The sequence below is a fragment of the Pungitius pungitius genome, chromosome 12 (genome assembly GCF_949316345.1).
Source record: "Pungitius pungitius chromosome 12, fPunPun2.1, whole genome shotgun sequence".
Classification (NCBI taxonomy): domain Eukaryota; kingdom Metazoa; phylum Chordata; class Actinopteri; order Perciformes; family Gasterosteidae; genus Pungitius; species Pungitius pungitius.
Genome location: NC_084911.1, coordinates 17836651 through 17862551, shown reverse-complemented (window position 1 = coordinate 17862551; position 25901 = coordinate 17836651). Strand labels below are relative to the sequence as shown.

The window sequence follows — 25901 nt, the reverse complement described above, 5'->3', positions numbered from 1 at the left end:
AACTCAAGAGAGCCATGACATTGTGTTCTTTACAAGTGTATGTAAACTTTTGACCACAACTGTATATATATATATACACACACAAACACACACACACACACACACACACACACACGTATATATACCCTAAGACCACTTGTAACATTAACGTTACATTGTGAGAATCATCATGTGTCCCTGTAAATTAGTGCAGTATCATCTTAACCATTTTTGACTCCGTTGTATCTTACAAAAAAAGCGGTCTATGATTTATTACCTCCAAAATTTAGTATTTTCCATATGTAATATGTGTGGGTTGGAAATGGAAAAAGATGCCTCTCAATTGATTTGTTTTTAAATATTTATTAAATTCTGCAAAAGATAAAATAAAATGAATTCATTGCCTTCTAAGCATCTCTCACCCAGCAATGTAAAATGAGTGTGATTTCATTCCAGTATTCATTCTTAATACATAAAGACATATGTACTCAAAACGAAGATTAACAGACAATGAATATTAAAATAACCAGGAAAACATCTAACCTAAATCCAAAATATTATATATTAAAAAATATTAAAACAATATAAACAAGAGGAAGAAGTTAATGCATGAACTGAAATTCTGCACCTTAACATCCAAAACAAAATTATTTACACAATGTGATGGTTCACAAAAATCTATGCAGTAAAACATTGCTGTAATATACACCTTAAAAAGCAGATTAAAAGACAATGAATATAAAAAGTAAATCCTAGCAACTTATCTCTTAAAAAACCTTAAAACAATATAAACGAGGAAGAAGAACGCATTAAAGGCCTTTTGGCATTTTTATCCACCGTAAGATGCAAAACAACAGAATTTACACAAAAACACTAAATCCCCCCCATACGCCAGACATCCCATTTCAGAGACCGCTGGGTTCAGTCTATGCAGTTGTTAGAGGACCCAGCCCAGGGTCTACCCCGAAGGCTGGATGCTACAGGGATGCAGCCTAGTGACATTAAAACACAACTTGTGAATTTCTGGGAGGAAGTCTATGAGATTCGTTTGTAAAGTAGCTGCAAATATCTGTCCGTCTTTATAGTTCTGCAGAGGGTATTTATAACTTGCGTGCGCAAAGGTGATAACCAGGAAAGGTTTGATTGATTTTCTCCGGGTAGTCTGGCATCCTCCCACAGTCCAAAGACATGTGCTAGGGATTAGGTTGATTGGGAACTCTAAGTGGCCCTTAGTTTGGATGTGTGAATGGTTTTTCGTCTGTGTTAGCCCTGCGATTGGCTGCCGACCGATCCAGGGTGGGATAGACTCCAGCCCCCCCGCGACCCTGTTTGCAGGATAAGCGGTTTGAAGATAGATGGATGGATTTACCACTGAAAGGTTTTTACCCTGTGTGACACTTCATGTGGGACTTCAGATCTCCCATTTCTAACATAGCATTTACCACACTCTAAGCAGCTGAAAGGTTTCGCCCCCGAGTGACATCTCATGTGTCTCTTCAGACTCCCACTTTCAGTGAAACAACTACCACACTCTGAGCAGCTGAACGGTTTCGCACCTGTGTGACGTCTCATGTGTCTCCTCAGATATCCACCTATACTGAAACATTTACCGCACTGTAAACAGCTGAAAGGTTTTTCACCTGTGTGACATCTCATGTGTCTCCTCAGATATCCACCCATACTGAAACATTTACCGCACTGTAAACACCTGAAAGGTTTCTCTAATTTGTGGGTCAGCATGGGACTTTTCAGCTTCTTAATGCAACCAAATGTTTTCTTACAATCAGAACACATTAAATGTTTCTCACTTGTTCTACATCTTGAATCACTGACAGAACCGTCATCATTATTTTGGGAGTTTAAACCTGACTGAGGTTGTTTGGTCTTACTCCAATCATCACTGTCCTCAGTCTCAGGTTCAGAAGAGTCTCCAGTATTCTCATCACTATCTGGTTCTGGAGGACAATCTGACCCCGAGATTCTGTCTGGTTCTGGTCCTCCAAACACCTCTCCATCACCATCTGTCACCATCTGTTCAGTTGGTCTCTAAAGAAGATGTGAGGACCAAGCTTCCTCTATATCACCTTCACTGTTCACACACGTGAATGACACCTTCATCTCAGCCTCCCCCAGCCCTTGAAGCTTCTCCTCTTTAATGTGTGAGGGCTCTGGGTCCTCAGGTTCCTCTTTAATGTGTGAGGGCTCTGGGTCCTCAGGTTCCTCTTTAATGTGTGAGGGCTCTGGGTCCTCAGGTTCCTCTTTAATGTGGGGGGGCTCTGGATCCTCCTGCTGCTCTTCTTTAGGCACAAAGAGCTGCTGGACATCTGTGGTGTAAAAAATAAGAAAAAGATTTAAATAATAAATATTATCATAATAATAATTTAAAAAACAAACAAACAATATAGTTAATTATTAAGTTAATATTCATTTGAGAAATATTGTTTACAGTATTTTATATAAAGATTTACAACATTAGACTTACGTGTAAACATACCACCATCAGGAGTTAAAAGCCATTAACCATTAGCTACACTTCTGAACGTGTCACTAGAAAATTCTTATATAAACTGCAGTCAACTCAGCAGACACTTAAATCTGAGTGCACATATATGCTGATTTACAGTATTAAACAAGTAACTGAAATAAAAGCTATTTAAACAAAGATTCGGGACAATGACTGAACACACAGTTCAGGACCATTCTGGCCACTATTGTACAAAAAAATGAATACTTTTACTGTAAAAAGTTAGATAATTATCTAAAGTAAAAGCCCTATAATTCAAAATTGAAAAGGCCCATTTTTCCAATATTTGAAGTACATTTGTTAAGAAACTATGACTACTCCTGTAAAAAAATGAAATACTTTTACTCTAAAAAGTTAGATAATTATCTAAAGTAAAAGCCCTATAATTCAAAGTTCAAAAAGACCACTTCTCAATATTTGAACTGCGATAAAAATACTTCAATAATTCCAATCATTGGTGCATGTATGTGTTTAGGACATCCTTTTATCTTCCATTACAAATTTTAAATATTTTTACAGAATAAATTGGGAGATTTGTCAAATTAAAATAATTTTGGGCCCGGAAAACGCCTCATCCACATATAATGGTGTGGGAAACACTGCACTTAAAGGTGTTGGCACAAAGCGTTGATGCAGCAACTGGCTACCTAAACAACCACGTGGAGCCAAACACTATGTGAGAGAACCGTTGACAAACCAACGCAAGAAAAATTCTGACACATGGATAAGAAAAAGTGGATGTTAAAGGTTAATTTTGCCCGTATATAACTGCATCACTGAAAGTGTTTTTTGTCTTGCTTAGAATGCAATTCTCCAACGGAGATTCACAGGATTTATAGACTAAAGCCTAGTTTATGCTTCTGCGTTTTCAGAGAAACGCATGGACACGCAATTGAAAGAGCTCTTTGCGCGCCTTTTCAGCGCTTCTTGTGTGCTTGCGTGTGTCTACCAATTTACGCAAGTTCACGCAGCCTGTGATTGGTCTGCTGACAACATCCTTTCCAGAGTCTCACATTTCCGGTTTCATAGAATAATTCTGCCATTATTAAAACAAAGATTTTACACGAGATAATGAATGAGTTTGTGGGAAGATATCCGTAAATATGACCACTTATACAACCAGTCATTGGCGGACTATAAGGACGCGCAGAGTCCAATTCATGGAGGGAGATCTCTGCAAACGACGGTTTGTCGGTCGAGGGGTGAACAAAGTTGTGGAGGAAAATACTGGACAAATATGTCCACGAAAAAAAGGCAACAAAAAGCAGCATTGGCGATGCAGGGAAAAAAAGGATTAATAAACAAACAAACCAACGAAAGCCACACACAAAGACGTCACTCTCTAGGTCGTCTTCAACAAAACACGTTTTTCCACCTAGTGTTCTGGCGGTGAATTGCTTTGCAACACAAGCAAGCCTTTTTGAACCATGAATTGAAACAAGTTCATTGACACAAGACGCAGACGGCAGCCTTAAAAACGCGAAAAGTTGTCGTTGGCAGGTTCTTTTTTCAGAATGGCAGGTTGCCGTGGTCGGCGGTAGGTTCCTCCGGTGGTCATTTTGCCACTGACCACTTTTCGCACTCACCGCTACTGCAATGCACAAAAAATTCCAGCTCTAAAACCTTTAAATTCTCAAATCTAATGTTTGTATTCCCGATTGTTAAATTTGTCAAAGAACACACTTAAAGCTCTTGTATTTTTCAAACGTGTCCTGATTTACTTTTTTAATGTACAAATGCTTACTTTTGAGAATCTTAACTAAGCATATGAAAATTGTCTGTAAATATGTAGTCATTAAAGTTCATATATATGAACTTCTTCACCTGAAATTATTGGGGAAATTAATTTTGATACAGTTCAAATATTGAGAAATTATGTTTTTGAACTTATACTTATGGGACTTAAGTCAAGTATGTTAGTCTTAGACTGGAATTATTGAGAGAATTTTTTTTATTGCAGTTCAAATATTGAGAAATGGTCCTTGAACTTTTCCTTTGGATAAGTATTCATTTTTTGTACACGCGTAGTCAGAATGGTCCTGAACACAGATACTTCAGTCATTGTGCAGAATCTGGCTTTTATTCCGGTTATTGTTTCATATCGAACGTGTTTGCATATACGTGCTGTTACGCCCTCCTCTAAAGTGAGGATACCGTAACTCGCCGTCACACGTGAGCTGGTCACCGGGAGGGTGAGGTGAAGTAAAAACAGTGTGCGCACAATCAGGACAACCAAAAACACCGTACCGTTCAAACCAGGTTTATTTTGAACTATAATACGGTAGTGGGGGAAAAGGGGCTGAGCGGAACCAAAGCAAAGAAATGAATGAAAAAGACCCCTAAATCTACCTAGTCTAAACACAAGTTTGTTAAACTCTCTAAAAAGTACAGGTGGGTGGTCCGCCCAGATCTTACCTAGTGTGTATAGACAGAGGTTTATCTACGGGTAGTATGTAAACCCCAGGGTCTCTTACCTATACACTCCCATTGTGCGGTCCCCTTTTCCCTGGGACAAACAAAACAAAGAAACTGAATAGCACAGACAACGTGATAGCAGAATAACAAAAATAACTTAACCTTCACTAGTTCAAGTGACCCAATATATACATACACCAAAACAAACAGAAATGTCACTTGAACGCCGCTCAAAACAATTGTTCGGTTGCAAAAAGTTGTTTCCCGACAGTCCTTCCGCTCTCTCTCTCCAACCGCTCTCTTCTTCTTGTCTACTCCGACCTCCTTTTAAGCCACTCCATCCTGCAGTTGATTGGCTGTGGGTGAGGGTGATTAGTGTCTGCAGGTGGGAGCTGGCAGGGGAGATTATTGGCTGGTGGGTGCGTCAGAACACCTGTGGGAACAAAATCAAAACACACACACCCCCTCCCACAAGCAGGCCGAGGCACGTAACACGCCCACCCCAAAAAACACAAACCCTTAGTTTGTGTAACAAAACACATACCACCTAACACCATGCGCGGGACAGAGCATCCGCCACAACATTATTGGAGCCCTTTACATGGCAGATCTGCAAATTATATCCCTGGGCCATTATGGCCCACCGCATCAGACGGCGGTTCTGGTTATACATCCTGTTTAGGAAAACCAAGGGGTTGTGGTCAGTAAAGACCAGCACAGGCAATATGCTCGAGCCAACATATACCTCAAAAAACTGTAAGGCTAACAACAGGGCCAGAGCCTCCTGCTCAATGGTAGAGTACCTGGATTGGCAGGGGTTGAATTTTCTCGAGAAGAAGCTGACAGGATGGTCCACTCCGTCGTCATCTTCTTGTAAGAGCACTGCACCTGCCCCAACAGCACTAGCATCCACCTCTAACTTGAATGGTTTCTCAAAGTTAGGGGCTGCAAGAACTGGGGCCCTACAAAGCAACATTTTAGCTGACTCCAAAACAGTTTGACACTTTGGAGACCACTGAAAAGCTATTTTTGGGCTAAGCAAATTGGTTAGAGGAGCTACCACAGTTGAAAAATTCTTACAAAAGGTACGGTAGTACCCAATCATCCCCAAAAACCGACGTAATTGGCGGCGGGTCGTAGGGGCAGGAAAGCTAGCGATAGCCTCCACTTTGGCAGCCACAGGCCGCACCTGTCCACGTCCAACTTCTTTGCCTAGGTAGGTGACTGTAGCCTTTCCAAAGTCACATTTAGCCAAATTTAGGGTCAACGATGCTTTCTCCAACCTCTGAAACACGTCTGTTAAAGTGGAGATATGGTCAGACCACATGGCGGAATGAATGACTAAATCATCTAAGTAGGCAGTACAGTTAGGGACCTCACCTAGTACAATATTCACCAGCCTCTGGAACGTGGCCGGGGCGTTGCGCATCCCAAACGCCATTACATTATACTGTAAGAAGTTGTCTGGAGTGACAAAAGCGGAAATATCAGAAGCACGAGAGGTTAGAGGCACCTGCCAATAACCCTTCAGTAAGTCAAGCTTAGTCACATACGCCGCAGCACCTATGGTGTCGACGCAGTCATCAATACGTGGTAAGGGAAATGAGTCAGGCACAGTGACAGCATTCACTTGTCGATAATCAGTACAGAACCGAAAAGTACCATCAGGTTTAGGTATCAAAATACAAGGAGAGCTCCACGGACTAATACTGAGTTTAGCCATTTGATGTTGTAGCAGATAACTCACTTCTTGTTTCATTGCTGCCCTCTTCACAGCGTTCACACGATAGGGATGCTGCTTGATCGGAGCGGCATCCCGTACATTCACATCATGTTCCAAGACGGATGTACAACTTGGAACATCCCTGAAAAGGCTTGGAAAATCATTAATTAAGGCAACCACATCCCTTCTTTCTTTTTCATCCAAATGTCCCAACTGGGAGTGAAGAGTTTTTAACAGTTGTGAGTTACACAAGCGTTCACATTGCTGGAGAGTGTTACGTACCACCAAATCATCCTCCTGGTTTTCTTCTGGCATAGACTCTGAATGCAGTCCCACAGAAGCCATAGGCACGACAGTAGCCTGTGCCGCTTTATCTGAGGACTTGGGACGGGTCTCTCGAACATGGTACGTTTTTAACATGTTAACATGGCAAACCCGGGATGAGCGTCTCCGGTCTGGCGTCTTAACCACATAGTCTGTTTCACTGATTTTCCTTTCAATTACGTATGGACCAGAAAAACGTGCTGACAAGGAGGAACCTGGAATCGGCAACAGAACTAAAACCTGATCCCCTGGTTTCCAGTCACGGCTAACTGCTTTCCGGTCATATTGGCGTTTCATTCGCTGTTGAGAGTTAGACATGGACTCTTGGGCTACTGCACATGCATCATGCAACCTTTCCCGCATCTGGCTCACATACTCCAACACGTTTTTATCAGCCGAGCCAACTGAGTCAGAAGCCAGTATCTGCTCCTTTAAAACTTTTAACGGTCCACGAACAGTGTGGCCAAACACAAGCTCAGCAGGACTGAAGCCCAAGGACTCCTGCACGGTCTCTCGTATGGCAAACAGGACAAGTGGCACACCCTCATCCCAGTCTTTCTGGGTGTCCATACAGTACTTGCGCAGCATTGACTTAAGGGTTTGGTGCCAGCGTTCCAAGGCACCTTGGCTCTCCGGATGATACGCACTGGATACATTGTGGGATATCGACAATGTCTGTAACACCTTGGCAAACAACTTTGATAGGAAATTGGTTCCCTGATCTGTTTGCAACACTTTAGGAAGTCCAAATGTCGAAAAGAACTTGACCAATGCTTTGATCACAGTCCTAACAGTTATCTTTCGAAGAGAAATAGCCTCTGGATACCTAGTGGCACAACACATTACAGTTAATAAAAACTGATTACCAGACCTGGTTTTGGGCAATGGCCCAACACAGTCCACTATGACTCTCTCAAACGGTTCTCCTATCACAGGTATAGGGTAGAGAGGAGCTCGAGGTATCGTCTGGTTTGGCTTTCCAGTTAATTGACATACATGACATGTCTTACAGTACCTAGCTACATCGGACTTCAATCCCGGCCAAAAGAAATGTCTTAGAACACGGTCAAATGTTTTAGTTATCCCCAAGTGGCCCGACCAATTGTTATCATGAGCTAGAGACAGCACCTGCTGCCGAAGCGGGGTAGGAACAACTACTTGGAATACGGCCCTCCAAGCACTGTCTGCCTTATGGCCGGTCCACTTTCTCATTAATACTCCTTGGTCTAAGAAGTATGCCGTGTCCTTATTTTTCACCTCTTCCGGTGTCACCACAGAGGCAAAACATGTATGAAGACTGTGATCCTCTTTTTGCTGTTCAATCACCGTTTCAGGGGTGATTCCTACAAAAAGGTCACTTGATTGGGGCCCCTTATCCACAACGTCCCTGTGAGGGTGAACCTCGTTCAAACGCGCAGGCTCCTGAGGAATACACGGAACCTCACTCTCCACAGCTACTGGGTCAAACAGAGACTCAGGCAAACTTATAACATCATCCAGTCGTCGTGACTGTGCGCGAGTAACCACACAGGCCGAAAACACAGTAGGAAAATTCTTTGACAGATCCTCATCTTCTGGATTGAGGTTAGGTTTATCCAACACTTCTAACAAGGGCGTCACCTTTCCACCTGCTATGTCATTGCCCAACAGCAAAGTCACACCTTTCACAGGCAGCGTGTCCATAACACCAACACGGAAATGTCCTGAAACTAAGTCAGACGTCAAATGGACCCAATGCAAGGGCACGGGCAGTGTCCCCATCTCAATACCCTGCAGCAAGACTTGTGAACCACAAGACGTCTCCGAAGACCAAGGCAGCGCATCAGTAAGAATAAGAGATTGTGCAGCTCCAGTGTCTCTCAAAATTTGGATGGGCCTTTGTTCAGTTTCCATCCCAGATAAGGAGACCAAACCTTTTAACAAAAATGGGCTGTAAAGTCTGTCTGGTTTGCTTCGTGCAGAGCATGCACCGCTTTTCACCGGGTGACTCCTGGAACAGACCAGACCAACACCTTTTGGTTTGCTACTGGAAGTCATCAGTCGCCTGTCTCTGTTGCTCAACACAGGACAGGTGGCAATCAGATGCCCCTTTTGATGGCAATAAAAACACTCCCGCACATCCTTGGGACTGGGTGAACGGTTTGGTGAAGGACGAGCAGGACTTGGGACCGATGGCACAAATGTTCTGTCCCCGAAACGAGGTGGCGTGAACGTACTCTTATGTGTCAAGGTATATTCATCCACCAACACTGCGGCCTGAGCCAACGTTGCCACCTTTTGGTCACACAAATGAACCACCTGACGCTCAGGTAGAGTGTTTTTAAAATCTTCCAACAAAATTAACTCTCTGAGACCAGCAAAATCTATAACTTTACTGGCTGAACACCAGCGATCAAACAAAGACTCTTTGTCTCTGGCAAACTCAACAAAGGTTTGATTCAAGGCCTTTTTGTGGTTCCTAAATCTCTGCCTATATGCTTCGGGAACTAGTTCATACGCGCGAAGAACTGTAGCTTTTACAACGTCGTATTTTAAACTCTCTTCCAGGGAGAGAGCAGCAACAACTTCTTGGGCCTTCCCGGACAGTTTACACTGTAAGAGAAGTGACCACACCTCGAGTGGCCAGTGCAGCGCTGCTGCCACACGCTCAAAAGCAGAAAAATAACAATCAACTTCTGATTCCCTAAATGGCGGTACTAAAGCAATATGTTTACTCACATCAAAGTGAGCCTGAGGCGGAGCTGAAGACGGACTCACACGGGAGCCAGCCTCTAGCTCCAGTTGTCGAATTCTAATTTCTTTATCGATTTCCAATTTCCGAATTTCTAACTCGAACTCTCTTTGTCGAATACTCTCTTTTTCCGTTCGCTCCATCTCCAACCTGGCCAGCCTCATTTTGAGCCTAGCAGCGCCATTAGAATGACCTGAAGGAGGAGACAAAGGGTCAAACCGGGGCAACGTAACAGGAGTGAAAGCAACGTCTTTCTCTACGCCATCCTTTGTTTTTGCTTCAGAGGATCCATCAGACTCCTCTCCTGAGGCACCCCTCTCATCCTCTTTCAAGGACAAAATTCCCCTCTCTGCTAACCCTTCTGTTACTAGGGTCAAAAGCTCAGCTTTAAGCTTTTGTTTAGGAACAGGGATTTCGTAGTGTTCCGCTATAGCCTGTAACTCTACCTTTCGAAATGTAGCCAACACTTCAAAAGTAGGGGCTTCAAAGAAATCGGCCAATGCCGAAGTCGCCATACTGAAAACAATGTACTACACCAACAACTCACTAAATGTACAGACTACCGACGGATAACAACGCACCAACACATACAACCACACCAAGTTCCCAATGACGTGCTCAGAGTAACGGGTATTAGATCCATGATCCCGGACGAGCCCCCATTTGTTACGCCCTCCTCTAAAGTGAGGATACCGTAACTCGCCGTCACACGTGAGCTGGTCACCGGGAGGGTGAGGTGAAGTAAAAACAGTGTGCGCACAATCAGGACAACCAAAAACACCGTACCGTTCAAACCAGGTTTATTTTGAACTATAATACGGTAGTGGGGGAAAAGGGGCTGAGCGGAACCAAAGCAAAGAAATGAATGAAAAAGACCCCTAAATCTACCTAGTCTAAACACAAGTTTGTTAAACTCTCTAAAAAGTACAGGTGGGTGGTCCGCCCAGATCTTACCTAGTGTGTATAGACAGAGGTTTATCTACGGGTAGTATGTAAACCCCAGGGTCTCTTACCTATACACTCCCATTGTGCGGTCCCCTTTTCCCTGGGACAAACAAAACAAAGAAACTGAATAGCACAGACAACGTGATAGCAGAATAACAAAAATAACTTAACCTTCACTAGTTCAAGTGACCCAATATATGCATACACCAAAACAAACAGAAATGTCACTTGAACGCCGCTCAAAACAATTGTTCGGTTGCAAAAAGTTGTTTCCCGACAGTCCTTCCGCTCTCTCTCTCCAACCGCTCTCTTCTTCTTGTCTACTCCGACCTCCTTTTAAGCCACTCCATCCTGCAGTTGATTGGCTGTGGGTGAGGGTGATTAGTGTCTGCAGGTGGGAGCTGGCAGGGGAGATTATTGGCTGGTGGGTGCGTCAGAACACCTGTGGGAACAAAATCAAAACACACACACCCCCTCCCACAAGCAGGCCGAGGCACGTAACACGTGCACTAAAATGTTCTGCTGACCACAGTATGTATATATATATATATATATATATCATTCTACTACTCTACTTGGCATGACAGTGAAGAGCCCGTTTGGATTCATTTAGGTTGTAGCTTGTTGTACCTCACTACGGTATCAGAGAGGTATCGATCCGGGGAGTCAGAGTCGTTCGATCACTCGCAAATTTTACCGAACTACAGCAGACCCATTTTGATGAGACTGATGTCAGTGTGAAGAGTGAGAGAACCAACCTTCTCTTTCTATGTGGACTTTCGGGTTTAAAACAGGGTGCAGACATTTCTTCAGTCGCTCGTTGTTCTCTTTTAATCTAGAAGCTTCCTCCTCGTACTCTGCTATCGTTCTTTCAAACAGCCCAAATATCTCTTCACCAGTCTCCGCGAGTCGTTGCTTCACTAAATATCTCAGCACATGGACTTTAGACATCTTCTCTGAATCAAAGACACGTTTCCTCGCAAGAATTTTTTTTAAAACAGTTTTCTCTCTGTTAAACTCGGACTATCTCCGTGTTGCTAACTTCGGTCCGTTTCAGGCTAGCATGCTAAGCTAACTTTAATAGTTTTGCATGCTACCGGGAGGTGATTCAGAGGGAAAATATCCAGGAAAAAAGCTGTCAGAGCCGTCAGAGATTTATCCAGACGTCCAGGGACTCTGGTGGATCAGGACTGATGGAGATAACTAGTACTTGGTCAACGTAACACAGACACGGCTGATTCTACGACCGATCGGCGCCATGTTAATCTGAGATCAACATCCGGGTGCATTCTTCTTCGTCTTCTTTATGATTGGTTGGCGGTTGGGTAAACCGTGTTTGCATTACCGCCAACAACTGGTACGGAGTTTGGATCAGGATTTCTATAACGTCAACACTAGAACTAAATAAATAGTAAAAATACAAATACTTTGGATTTCTGCTTTGCTGAAGTTGACCTTAACTCTCTCTATTTTTCTCTATTTTGACACTAGTGGCGGCTGGTGAATTTTATTGTAGGGGGGGGTAAATAAAGATTTTTTTTCACATTCAAACGAAGCATTCTGTTGCATTCTGACAAAATAATAAAGACAAAATAGAGCATTTTCTTACAAAGGCAAATGGGGCCAAGGAAAAAGTTTTAACTTAAATAAATTTAGATACAGTCAAGTATGTACCAATAAAATTAGTGCAACCTAGGCATGATACCACCTTAGGTTTGCAGAGAACTACATACAATATGCACACTGAAGGCCTAAAGTAGGGTGGGTTGTGAGGGCCCCTGTAACCCAGTGTCCATCCTCACTTGAAGGGCGGGACGGGACAAAGAGAGACAAAATTACTTGTACTGAAATTTTGCTCCCGAACCTGTGAGTCAGGTCGCCCGAGTCTGTCGTCGCCATCTTAGATATTGAGAAAGGGCCTCTCAAGGATTGTTGTGGATATTAGTTGTCATCATTCTGATTGTATTTGTTACAACCCTAATTGTAACTGTTTTAAAGATCTGTGTAAGGAATTTTGTATCAGTTCAACACACACACGCACAACTCCATGTGAAGATTATGTGTAACTAAGCAATATCTTACACCACTGATGTGTTGCAAGAGTTTTGATGGTTCATTTTTCTCAGGGGTGTCACTTTACGACCTCTGGGTTTTTTCCTGCATTGGTCTGTCCTGGAGGTGCTGGAAACAATACAGTTTCCTGACCAAAGGGTATAAAACTCCGGTTCTCCTGTTCTCATTTGACTTCTGTCTGTACTTAGAGATTGTGTGGATGATTTCTCCATTCTTTATCATTTTTCTATATTCTAGTTAGCAATAAATACTTAAACACAAAGTGAGTTCAAGATACTTTTGATTTCTCATAAGGCTTCAATCTACAAATTTCCACCACAAAAATGTTCCATTACAGCAAGTCAAGTGTTTTTTTAGTGATTTCAATACAGAGAAAAACGAGATGAGAAGTTATTTAGCCACAAGAGGGAGAATACCTTTATTTTGTTGTTGTTTCTTTTAATATCACCCCAGGTATACTTGGTGTTTGAAAACTTTTTCTTCTTTAGCTGTTTTTTCAGACGCTTCCAGTATGCCGGTGTAGTTGCTTTTGTTACACGTACAGCACTGCCTGCTTATGTCGCCTAAATGTTGTGAATATAACCCTTATATCATTATGTGATTTCACACAGGATTCTTTTCCTTTTATATAACTTCAAGGAATGTCTGTGTTATTTTCATCAAATAAAATGTGTAGAATTGTATACTATTGTCGAATTTTTCTCGTTTTTTAATCCTATAGTGTGTTTGACTCATTGTTCAATTGTATTTGAATGTGATTTATGTGTTCTAGCATACACAATTGATATTTTATTTGGTAAAATCAGCTATTAAATTATAGCATACCTGTTGTGTATTTTGGGCATACTCTTTTTCTGTAATAATGAAGCACCCGGTTATTCTGGGTAATATATTCTCTCTCTCGTTTCGCTACTTCTGTGACATACGGTGATGTCTGAATAAAGCTTCAATGCAACGTCGTTGTCTGTGCTTATGTGGGTTAGACAAGCACACGCCATAAAGTAAGGTCATAACAAAACTGGCGACGAGGACGTCTGAACCAGCGCGTGTTGTCCACGCCGAGGAGGTGAGGTTTCCTGTTCTTCGTAGATACCTCGCATGACTGCGACTTCAGCGAGCGAGGTGCAAGTCGGCTGGAGGGGAGGACGGACAATCGGTGACGTCGTGAGTAACGGAAAAGCAGCACTTATAGCAAGGAGCTTAAAATGGCTGCAATTATTGGCTCAATCGGCACCTTTGATGAGAGCATCGAACAATGGAACTCATATACGGAGCGTTTTGACTACTTTGCCGTGGCAAATGGAATAACCGATGAGAAACGGGTGGCCACTTTTTTGAGTGTGATGGGACCAAAAACGTTTAACCTGCTACGAGATTTACTACAACCAGTAAAGCCTGGCAGTAAAACATACGTGGAAATAGTGGACATACTGGCAAAGCACCTGTCACCCAAGCCCCTGGTAATTGCAGAAAGATTTCGATTTCACAAACGTGGCCAGGAAGAGGGTGAGTCTGTCACAATGTTTATAGCAGCCCTACGCAAGTTAGCTGAACACTGTGAGTTTGGAGATGTGTTAAATGACACACTAAGGGACAGGCTGGTATGTGCACTGAGAAATGAAGCAGCACAGAAGAGATTGCTCACAGAAAGGACATTGACGCTAGAAAAAGCCATAGATGTTAGTTTGTCAATGAAAATGGCATCGAAAGGAAGCCCAACAACTAAATGCTACAGGAAGAGTACACCAACTCGTCAATGCTTAAACACACGCGCAAGGGCCATGTTTTCGCTGTCACTTTGCACAAAAGTGCTGCGGCAGCTACATTCGGGAATAGTACGCATGGAATAGTACGCATGAAGGAAATAGCAAGAAGCTACTTTTGGTGGCCCAAGAATGATAACCAAATTGAGGAGCTTGCCAAAAGCTGTTCATCATGCCAAATAGTCAGGAACAACCCTCCACCCGCACCTCTTCACCCCTGGGAGTTTCCACAAGGACCATGGCAGTGTGTGCGTATTGATTTTGCGGGACCATTTGAGGACAGAATGTTTCTTATTGCTGTTGACGCACACAGCAAATGGCCGGAGGTGGCTATCATGAGATCAACCACGGCAGGGAAGACTATTGAGAAGTTGGGGGAAATGTTTAGTCAATTTGGATCACCTGCACAGCTCGTCTCTGACAATTGACCCCAATTTATCTCCCAAGAAATGGCCGGGTTTCTACAAGCTAATGGAGTTGAACACATTAAGTCAGCACCTTACCACCCCGCAACAAATGGTCTCGCTGAGCGGTTTGTCCAAACCACGAAGCATGCTTTGAAATCATCACAGGAACAAGGAACACTACATCAGAGGCTGCACATCTTCTGCTGCTGACCTACCGCAACAGTGCACATGCAACCACTAAGGCTTCTTCTGCTAGCCTAATGTTAAAGAGAGACCTGCGCACCACCTTTGACCTCTTAAAACCCTCATCAGTGAAGGACGTTGTCCAAAGTCGACAAGAGAAACAGGCTGGGTACAGGGAACAGAAGGGCAAAGGAAGAGTTTTCACTGCAGGAGAACCTGTGCTGGTAAGAAACTACCGTGGCAAACCTAGATGGATCCCCGCCACTGTTATTGCACAAACTGGTCCGGTGCCCTACATGGTCCAGACAGCTGATGGTGTTTGGCGAAGACACGTTGATCAAGTCCTGCAGACTCCGTCAGTGCCGGCGATCTTACCACGGGGGATTTTTCTAGATGTGCCTGTCACTACACCGGTTTATCTACCCTCACAAGTGCAGGACCCAGCTGTTCCAGTGGAGGATGCGGCTGTAGCAGACGCGGAGAGACCGTCCCTTACAGTAGCACCTGCATCAAGTTCACCTTTGGAAGACCATGATAGTAATGTATCATCGGAGAGGAGATACCCTACCAGAGAGCGGCGGCCTCGTGTCCGCCTGGATTTATAGAGATTTAGTTAGTGACTGACCCAAGTTATGGGTATAGAATAATTCCCATGGGCACAGTCAAGGGACTGAGGTAGGCCACTCTCACCCCTAGGTAGCTATGTAGAGAATGCTGACCTGTGTTGTACATTTTTACTTTATTTCAAAACTGTTTAATGTTTGATGTGTTAGACATCTGCAATATTATATAGTGGATGGTTATTTTACAAAAGTATGTTCTTTGTAAGAGGGGAGGACATACCATACCTGTTGTGTATTTTGGGCATACTCTGGTTCCGTAATAATGAAGCACCGGGTTGTTCTGGGTAATTTTTTCGGGCGGGAACTCTCTCGTTTGGCTACCTCTGTGACATGACGTGATGTCTGAAGAAACCGTTGTCTGTGCTTATGCGGGTTAGACAAGCACCCGCCATAAAGTAAGGACCTAACAATACCAGTACTATTTCCAAATTGCAAAGGATTGATCAAAGTTTGTCACACACATGCAAAATGAACTAATACATTTGTATTCATCGCCACATATATTGGAAAAATAACAAGAGACGCAGTAATGCTGCCTCTTTATTACAACAATGCTAGAATACAACACAGATTCCTCATCTGGAGGTGTAATACACCATCTACATTATTTGTCTAAGCTGATCAAATCAACATTTGAGTTGTTGCGGTTAATTATTTTTTTCATTCATTCAAAATGTAGTGTTATAATTCATTTGGGGATTACTGCAATGCTATTACTTACATTATCACACTAAGGAACTACATTAATGCTTTGCCAATTGCTTTTCCATATTCCCTTCTGTTTTTGAACCTTGATCAGAAGAACACTCAACATGCAGCACGATGTACAGGATAACTGCAGCGTGCAAAATGGCAATGTGGGAGGGGTTTTAGGCCCACAGCGTGTACAAAGTGTATGATTTGATTACTAGACATATCAGTTATATAAAGAGTGTATGAAAATAGATATACAGTACCAAACTATGGTACGAATAAGATGTGTCTATTGGTACTGTATGTAGTAAAAACCGATGTATTTCTATCAAAAAGGTTATTATTTTAAACGTTACAATGTGTAACGTCCTTTCCGATTGGTGGTTGTACTTTTTTTTCTCCCTTATCAACCCTAAAACGGCCTTAAAAATAAAAGCATATAACTCATAACAGGAAATGCACAACAAAACAAAAACATCAAACAAAAACATGTTACAAAAGCAAAGCATTCATTAATACATACAAATTGGGTTAATTGCACAATACATCTTATGCATATTTACAACAGTTGCCACGACTCACCGTGGGACCGCAACCAGCAACAGGAAGTAACTCAGCAAGTTGCCAGTTCCACAATTTGTGCTAGCTCCTACTGTTCTCTGCTCCGCTGCTGCTGCGAGCGCCACACGGAGTTATGCGCGACATAATAATGTAGGGAAAACACTGATTTAGACAGAATATGTTTGGATCAACGTGTAGAGCACGTTAACAAAAACGCAGATGTTTTATTTTGACGAGACGAGAACCGGAAGTTATCCACCGTGGCTGAACAGTCAAATTTATCTCCTTTAAAAGACCTATTGCCCTAACATCTCACTTATGTAAAATCATGGAACAGATTGTGACAGAAAGACTAACATTCTTAATAGAGAGTAAAGGTCTTTTATCCCCACATCAAAGTGGGTTCCGTAGGGGTCGAAGTACTATGGATTCTGTCTTTTGCTTAGAAGCAGACATCAGGAAAGCACAGACTAACAAAGAAGTAGTAATAGCTGTCTTCTTTGATGTAGAAAAAGCATATGACATGCTATTGAAAGAAGGGTAACTAATTAAGTTGAATTCAATGGGAATAGGTGGCAGGGTATATAACTGGGTGAAGGACATTTTACTTGATCGGAAAATACAGGTAATATTCAAATATACAGTATATACTGTGGATAATGGAACTCCGCAAGGTAGTGTATATAGTCCTCTTTGGGTAAGAGGCCGCAATGTATCATTTGTTAAGAGCCAAATGCAAGCTGCAATAGCGGTGGTGGAGGAATGGGTCATCAAATGGGGATTCAAGCTGTCACAAGTTACAAAACACAAGTTATTTGCTTCTTGAAATGGCGTAAGATCGCACCCATCGCCCTAAAATTGTATAATAAAAATCTGGAGCAAGTTAAAACCGTCAGATTTCTGGGGATTTGGTTTGATGAAAAGCTCACATGGAACATACATTTAGACAAGGTCAAGAATAAATGTAGAAAAGTCGTCAATATACTCCGGTGTTTGACAGGAAGGGAATGGGGAGCAAGTAGAGCATCGTTGCAAAATATACACTGGGCACTCATGAGATCTGTCCTTGACTATGGGTGTGTAGCTTACATGTCAGCAGCAGAAACAAACCTCAAGAAATTGGATGTACTGCAAGATCAAGCATTGAGAATCATCAGTGGATCAATCACAACATCTCCGGTATCAGCAATTCAAGTGGAAGTGGGAGACATGGCCCTGTGGGTTAATCTCCAGGGGCATTGTGGAACTCACCCAACCAAAAGCATTCTGACAGACTGCTGGGAACTCCAACCACACAAGCTTTGGGTGGGTAGGCGATGTAATGGCGGAAAAAGCAGGGTTGTGTCAACTACAGTATTGCCCTGCAGTCTCAATCTCCTCCATTTCTCCCTGGTTATTCCCATTTCCAAAGGTAGACTTTAGGATACATCAATAATTGAAGGATAAGTCGAAGCAAATGCCAGCATGGCGCATAGTACAGAATTATTTTGATCAGCACTTCTCAGACTTTACGTCCATATTTCTGACCCCATAACAGGATGTGCAGGAGCAGCAGTTTATATCCCGTGTGAGAGTGAGATCTGCATCAGGCAAAGAGTATCAGATCATGTGTCAGTTTATAACACTTTATACCAGAGCTATTGGCAATACTATTGGCCCTGCAGTGGCTAGATAAGTGGGAAATTAACAACACCGTAATTGCATCTGACAGTTTCTCAGCACTTTCCAGCATAGAATCCGGTTGATCAAATACCAGGAATTATATGATCAGTGAAATATTCCTCATAATGTATAGGATGGAAAGTAAGAACACACAGGACTCAATCATTCATTACATGAAATAAGCAAGCACCCAACTGGGAAATGCTCACAGTGTGACCAACCAGGAACTGTGGAACATGTACAGTATTGTTACAATGCGGGAGTTACAGTATACAGAGGGGACATCTTCGTCAGTCACTTAAGAAAGCAAAACACCAGGACTGGTCACTGTCGGGTCTAATGGGGAATCAAGCAGATAAAACGTATGGTTTCATTATTCAGTTTTTAAGAAAAACAAATTTAGTCAAACGGATCTAGTTTTTTTTTCTTTTATCTCCATGTTCTTTATCTCATCTCTTAGTGTTCTGCATAATCTCTTTCTCCACACTCCAGTCCAGATGGTGGCGGTAATGCACCGACAAAATGGTTTGCGAACCGCCAATAAACACTAAAAGAAGAAGAAGAAGAAGAAGAAGAAGAAGGTGTTATTGGCGCCATTAGTCCTGACCACAGTCTCTGGACGTCTGAATAAACCTCTGGCGGACTTTCATCTGCTCACCTTTTTCTGGATCTTTCCTCTTAATCGTCTACCGATAGCGTGCTGAGCTATTAGTTAGCTTAGCTATGAGCTATTAGTTAGCTTAGCATGCTAGCTGGAAAAAGACTGAAGTTAGAAACACAGCGCTAGTCCGAGGTTAACGGAGAGAAACGGCGTTTTTAACGGGGTTTATTTGGAGGAAACGTTTCTGTGATTCAGTGAAGATGTCTGAAGTCCTGCTGAACTGTTTAGTGAAGCAGCGACTCACGGAGGCTGCTGAAGAGATATTTGGGCTGTTTGAAAGAACAATAGCAGAGTACGAGGAGGAAGCTTCTAGATTAAAAGAGGACAACGAGCGACTGAAGAAACATCTGCACGCTGTTTTCAACCCGGAAGTCCGCATACAAAGAGCAGGTTGGTTCTCTTCCTCTTCACACTGAATCAGTCACATCAATATCAGTCTACTTTATTTCGGTCAAGTTGGCAAGTGATCAAACGACTCCGACTCCACGGATCGATACCTCTCTGATACCGTAGTATAACTGCGGTCAACTCGGCAGACCCTTGAATTTCAGTGCACCTATATGCTGCCTTTTACGGTAGTAAACATGTATCCGAAATACAGACTATTTACATTCTGGACAAGGATAGAAGTAACGTTGTGTAAGTACAGGACTTTTCTGACTACTACTAAAATTTAAATATTTTATATACGAGAATAGACTCGTGAGACAGACTCCGGAGTCCTGACTCGCAGGTTCGGGTGAACGGACATTTCCGCAATTGGAACAGCAGTTGACTTAATGACGTCAGCTGGTCTTGCTAATACGTTTTAATTAAGTTTTTGACTTAAGTATTTTACTATTAAAAACATTTTGTTTCATTTTCATTTAAAATTAGTATAGTATCAAGTGTATATATAATATTGAGCACCAGATACATATAATCTGTCATAACATTTTTAAACTTCGACATAAAGTTGTGTTCATTTTCATCTGTCGTTGTTGCCTGTTGCTGAGGTGAGATGCATTCTGGGATATTTGGCTCTCACAAGAACAGACGAGCCTGCTCCGATGCATGCCCTGTAAAATGGGCGGAGCGAGTCGCATCCGGGTATTATGACCGTTCTCGGCCAGATGCGGACTAGAATTGAAACAGTAACAAACATTTACAGCTGGAATTTACTGTGCAGTTTGCGTTATAGTCTCTAAAGCCTATGCATTCCCCTCATTCAAAGAACAACAAAAAATAGTTCTACAAGTACCAAATTAACTTCAGTGTTAGTAGTCTGGCAAATGGTTCGGCCAACCCCAGCGGGGTATTAAGGCTCTAGCATGGTTCTGCAACTGCAGCTACGGCTTTCAGCACAGTTGTGTCGATTGAATAGTTTTAATTCACGGCTCTAAAAGGCTTGCGCATGTTGCAAAGCAATTCACCTTCAGAATAATAAGTAGACGTCACCCGGTGTTTTACCGTGACTGCGGTTATGTGGACCACTTTTTTTTGTGTTTTTTCATAGTGTATGCATTGCATGTGTGTAATGGTGTAGTGGCATGTTTTTCATTGTTTTTTAATAAAGGGGATTGCGGGGAATGGGTCTGTTCCGCCCCGATAGAACAGGCAGACACGTGCGCGACAGAAATATGTCGCATCGCATCAAACGCTCTAAACGTGCCGCTCAAATGTGCTGGAGCCACCACGTCTTCTCCTCATGAGTAAGTTAGGCTAACTAAAGTAACGCTAGCCTTGTTAGCGTATCGTAAGGTTTAACAGTTCCGTGGAAGATGCTTGCTAATGCTATTATGTTAAATGCAATGTAGTAAATCGGTGAATTATTGTACCCTGTCTTTTTGGTGGTCCTGAATAGTTTTCTTTTAGTACCAAGCATAGGCACGTGCACGTGTTTGTCTTTCAGAGCCTTGTACACCCTCAGATGAAGTAGTCTGGACAGAGCGTCCTCAACATGCTCTTCACTTGCAAAGACTGCTATTTTGAGTTACTTTTAAAACATTATTTGCACTTTCTCTTTACTTTCAAACGCACAAATATTTACACGTGTATTTTATATTACTATTCAATGTATAATGATTACATTTGTATTAAATTGTTACTAAAAATACATTTAGTGTTCAAAATCCAAACTCATTGGATGGAAATAAACATGGTAACCGTTAGATTAGTCGACTAATCAATAAAATAATCGATAGATTACTCAGTTACATAATTGTTATTTGCACCCCTTGAGCCAATTAATGTGAACGAGCCAATGTGTTAACTTTATTAAAAAACAGTGGCAATGGAAAAAGGCAACACAAATAACCTAAAATCTCACCTAAAACAACAACCATCCACTATTCTGAGAAAAAAAATGTCCCTTGATAATATTCTTGCTTATTATGTTACTCTGAGTGTGCTCTCTGCCTGAAGTGGAATGGTCATGAAAGTATTGATTGTTTTCTTTTAAATCTAATCTAAAAATGACAAAATGTAGTCTGGTGATTGAGATATTGAAAGAAATTGGGTTATGTGTGGTATTTTGAGAGGCTTTAAGTTTTAATGGTACATCAGAAGCTTCTCGTTATATGTTGACATTAAAGGCCTAAGACCATGATATTGTCAAAGATAACGTTTGCAAAGCGGCATTCCTGCCGTTGCTCCACACGGTTAACGATCACTGACTTGCGAACGCTTCGTCCGACGGCTGCAGGGTTCTTCGGCCGCATTTGTAACCGTCTGGCCAGTGCCCCGAGGAGCAAGGAGTAGCGAGGACCCGTCCAACGCTGCTTGCATCTTTAATTTATATTTGAGTTCATTAACTATATTGTGTGTTTGTATTTTATTATTAGACCTCCAGCAGCTTCTTGTGATTAAGGAAGAGCAGCAGGAGGATCCAGAGCCCCCCAACGTTAAAGAGGAACAGGAGGATCCAGAGCCCCCCAACGTTAAAGAGGAACAGGAGGACCCAGAGCCCCCCAACGTTAAAGAGGAACAGGAGGACCCAGAGCCCCGCCCCACTAAAGACGAGCAGCTTCAAGGGCTTGAGAAGGCTCACATGAAGGTCTTATACACTCCTGTGAAAAGTGAAAATGATGTAGAGGAAGCTCTGTCCTCTCACCTTTATCAAAGACATACTAAACAGATGGAGACAGAAGGTGATGGAGAGGACAGTAGAGTACCAGAACCAGACAGGAACTCTTGTCTAGAGTGTCCCTCAGAACCAGATAGCAATGAAAATGCTAAAGACTCTTCTGAGCCTAAGGACAGTGGTGATCGGAAGGAAACATTTGGTTGCCTTAAAAAGATGAAGGGACACATGATGACCCACACATCAGGGAAACCTTTCAGCTGCTCAGAGTGTGGTAAATGTTTCACCCAAAGGGGAAGTCTTAAGACACACATGATAATTCACACAGGGGAGAAACCTTTCAGCTGCTCACAGTGTGGTAAATGTTTCGCTTTAAGTGGAAGTCTTAAGATACACATGAGATGTCACACAGGGGAAAAGCCTTTCAGTTGCTCAGAGTGTGATAAATGTTTCACAACAAGCGGACAACTGAAGACACACATGATATTTCACACAGGGGCGAAACCTTTCAGCTGCTCACAGTGTGGTAAATGTTTCACAACAAGCGGAAAACTGAAGATACACATGAGATGTCACACAGGGGAGAAACCTTTCAGCTGCTCAGAGTGTGGTAAATGTTTCACTGTAAGTGGAAGTCTTAAGACACACATGAGATGTCACACAGGGGAGAAACCTTTCAGCTGCTCAGAGTGTGATAAATGTTTCACAACAAGCGGACAACTGAAGATACACATGAGATGTCACACAGGGGAGAATCCTTTCAGCTGCTCAGAGTGTGGTAAATGTTTCACAACAAGCGGACAACTGAAGATACACATGAGATGTCACACAGGGGAGAATCCTTTCAGCTGCTCAGAGTGTGGTAAATGTTTCGCTTTAAGTGGACGTCTTAAGACACACATGATAATTCACACAGGGGAGAAACCTTTCAGCTGCTCACAGTGTGGTAAATGTTTCGCTTTAAGTGGAAGTCTTAAGACACACATGAGATGTCACACAGGGGAGAAACCTTTCAGCTGCTCAGAGTGTGGTAAATGTTTCCCCGTAAGTGGACGTCTTAAGACACACATGAGATGTCACACAGGGGAGAAACCTTTCAGCTGCTCAGAGTGTGATAAATGTTTCACAACAAGCGGACAACTGAAGATACACATGAGAGGTCACACAGGGGAGAAACCTTTCAGCTGCTCAGAGTGTGGTAAATGTTTCCCCGAAAGTGGACGTCTTAAGACACACATGATAATTCACACAGGGGAGAAACCTTTCAGCTGCTCACAGTGTGGTAAATGTTTCGCTTTAAGTGGAAGTCTTAAGATACACATGAGATGTCACACAGGGGAGAAACCTTTCAGCTGCTCACAGTGTGGTAAATGTTTCGCTTTAAGTGGAAGTCTTAAGATACACATGAGATGTCACACAGGGGAGAAACCTTTCAGCTGCTCAGAGTGTGATAAATGTTTCACAACAAGCGGACAACTGAAGATACACATGAGAGGTCACACAGGGGAGAAACCTTTCAGCTGCTCAGAGTGTGGTAAATGTTTCCCCGAAAGTGGAAGTCTTAAGACACACATGATAATTCACACAGAGGAGAAACCTTTCAGTTGCTCAGAGTGTGGTAAATGTTTTACTGTAAAAGGACATCTGAATAGACACATGAGATGTCACACAGGAGAAAAACCTGTGCTCACATTACATGTTATTTAGCTGACGCTTTTATCTAAAACAACTTACATTGCATTATAACCCATTACATTTTTGCCTGGGGAGCAATTAGGTGTTAGGTGTCTTGCTCAGGGACACTTCAACATGGCACATGGCAGCCGGGATTTGAACCACCAACCTTGCGGCCCCCAGCGCACTGCACAGTGTAGTAAATGTTTTACTGCATTTGGAAGTCTGAAGAGACACATGCTGTATCACACATGGGAGAGACCTTTTAGCTGCTCACATTGTGGTAAATGTCTCGCTGTAAGCAGAAGTCTGAAGACACACATGAGATTTTACGCAGTGAAAAAAACTAATTGGCTCAAAATGTGATAAAGGTTTCACTCAAGCAGCTCTCCAGTTTGGTTTCTGAAGTGGTAACAGCATGAAGTTGGGCTCTACTGTATCTAGCTAATGCAGCTCAACCTCCTCCATTGGGTCTTGTTGCTTGTCTCTAAAGCCCCTTTGTCACGCAAATGTCCCGGAAACCAGAACCATCTATCTTGATTGCCTGTTCAGGCTTCAGTAAGGGGCCTCTGTTCGTTTTTTTCAGACCAGCTGCCACAACATGAGTTTACATCTTTGTCGTTCCCCCTGAGGTTTCTTTTTTTCCTCCTTTTTTGGGGGGGAATCTTTTCATCTGCGGATGTGAGGGTTTTGGGACAGAGGATGTTGCATGATTACATACCGTATTACATATAGTATGTGATTTTGGACTTTAATATTAATTGAAGTCTCTTCAGGCAGATGTTTAGTAAATTCATATTCTGAGAACACAACTCCAAAGATAATTACATCCTTCCAATGAATAACCTTTAGTTACGTTGCCTACTGTTAAAATTGTAATGTTACCCAGCCTTTTATTGACTTTTCAACTTGTAGAAATACAAGTTTGACTGATTTATATGTTCCATTTGTGTTACTGCAGGCTCTCCTATTACCTGCATGATTATTTGTGACCGTCTCAATTCTGTTGTTTTGCATGTTACTTTACTTTCACTTTGTTTTCCCTTTTTTTCAGGAAATATGTTGTTGGGATTTAGATTAGATGTTTTCCTGGTTATTTTGATACTCATTGTCTGTTCATCTTCATTTTGAGCTGAGTACATATTTGATTGTCAAAATAATGTATCTGTGTATTAAGAAACAAAACAAGAATGAAATCCTACTGTCATTTCACATTGCTGAGCGAGAAGAGTTGCTGAAAATGATATGAAGGCAATACATTTTAATTTTTTTGCATAAGTGAATAAATGTTGAAAAATCAATTGAGCTTTGTCTATTTTCCATTTTCAACCCACATATTGCATATGGAAAAGAATAAATTTAAGGCAGCATAAACTTAATTACCTAAAAATTTACAGGGACACATTATTCTCAGCCTGTAACGTGAAGGTGGTCTGGTGGAATAAGAAAAAATAGATTGGAGGGGAGGAAGTCCTTAGGGATGGTTATTAATATGTAAAACGGAAGAACAAAAACAAAGCTATAATAGTCAAAAAGTATGGAACAAAATGAAAGAGTTAGAAAAGATTGTTGGTGAAAATCAAGTGATTGGTGTGTTTACAGGTATTCTGGAGAAAATTAATGTAATAGTGAGGGGAGCGGAGAATTTGTTTTGACTTAAAACCTGGGACCATATTAATAAAACACTCAAAGAAGACAAGAAGCCAGGTGGCTCATGGGATTGGAAGGTATGAATGTACTACAGTGGAACGCAAGAAGCTTATCAAATGGGTTTAATGGATTTACATAAAAACATAAACAAATTTTGTGTTCAGGAAATGTGGCTTAAACCAGTTTGTTTTTGAAGGATATGATAGTATTCACAAGGATAAAGTGCAGGTAACGGTCCTGGTTGCATAA

At 42.1% G+C, this 25901-nt stretch overlaps 2 protein-coding genes across 2 annotated transcripts; one reads left to right on the top strand and one right to left on the bottom strand.

The window, feature by feature from the left end:
* Positions 1-333: 333 nt before the first annotated feature.
* On the bottom strand, positions 334-11906 carry LOC134133009 (microtubule-associated protein RP/EB family member 1-like). Its single transcript, XM_062566276.1, has 2 exons — positions 11400-11906; positions 334-2303 (listed from the first exon to the last, which is right to left on the bottom strand). Exons 1-2 carry the CDS (start codon positions 11590-11592, stop codon positions 2026-2028), a joined length of 471 nt encoding a protein of 156 aa, XP_062422260.1. The 5' UTR covers positions 11593-11906; the 3' UTR covers positions 334-2025.
* A 7265-nt stretch (positions 11907-19171) lies between these two features.
* LOC134133003 (oocyte zinc finger protein XlCOF6-like) lies at positions 19172-25297 on the top strand. The gene is made up of 2 exons (XM_062566258.1): positions 19172-19657; positions 22090-25297. The coding sequence occupies exons 1-2, from the start codon at positions 19468-19470 to the stop codon at positions 24033-24035; spliced, it is 2136 nt and encodes a 711-aa protein (XP_062422242.1). The 5' UTR covers positions 19172-19467; the 3' UTR covers positions 24036-25297.
* Positions 25298-25901: the final 604 nt, after the last annotated feature.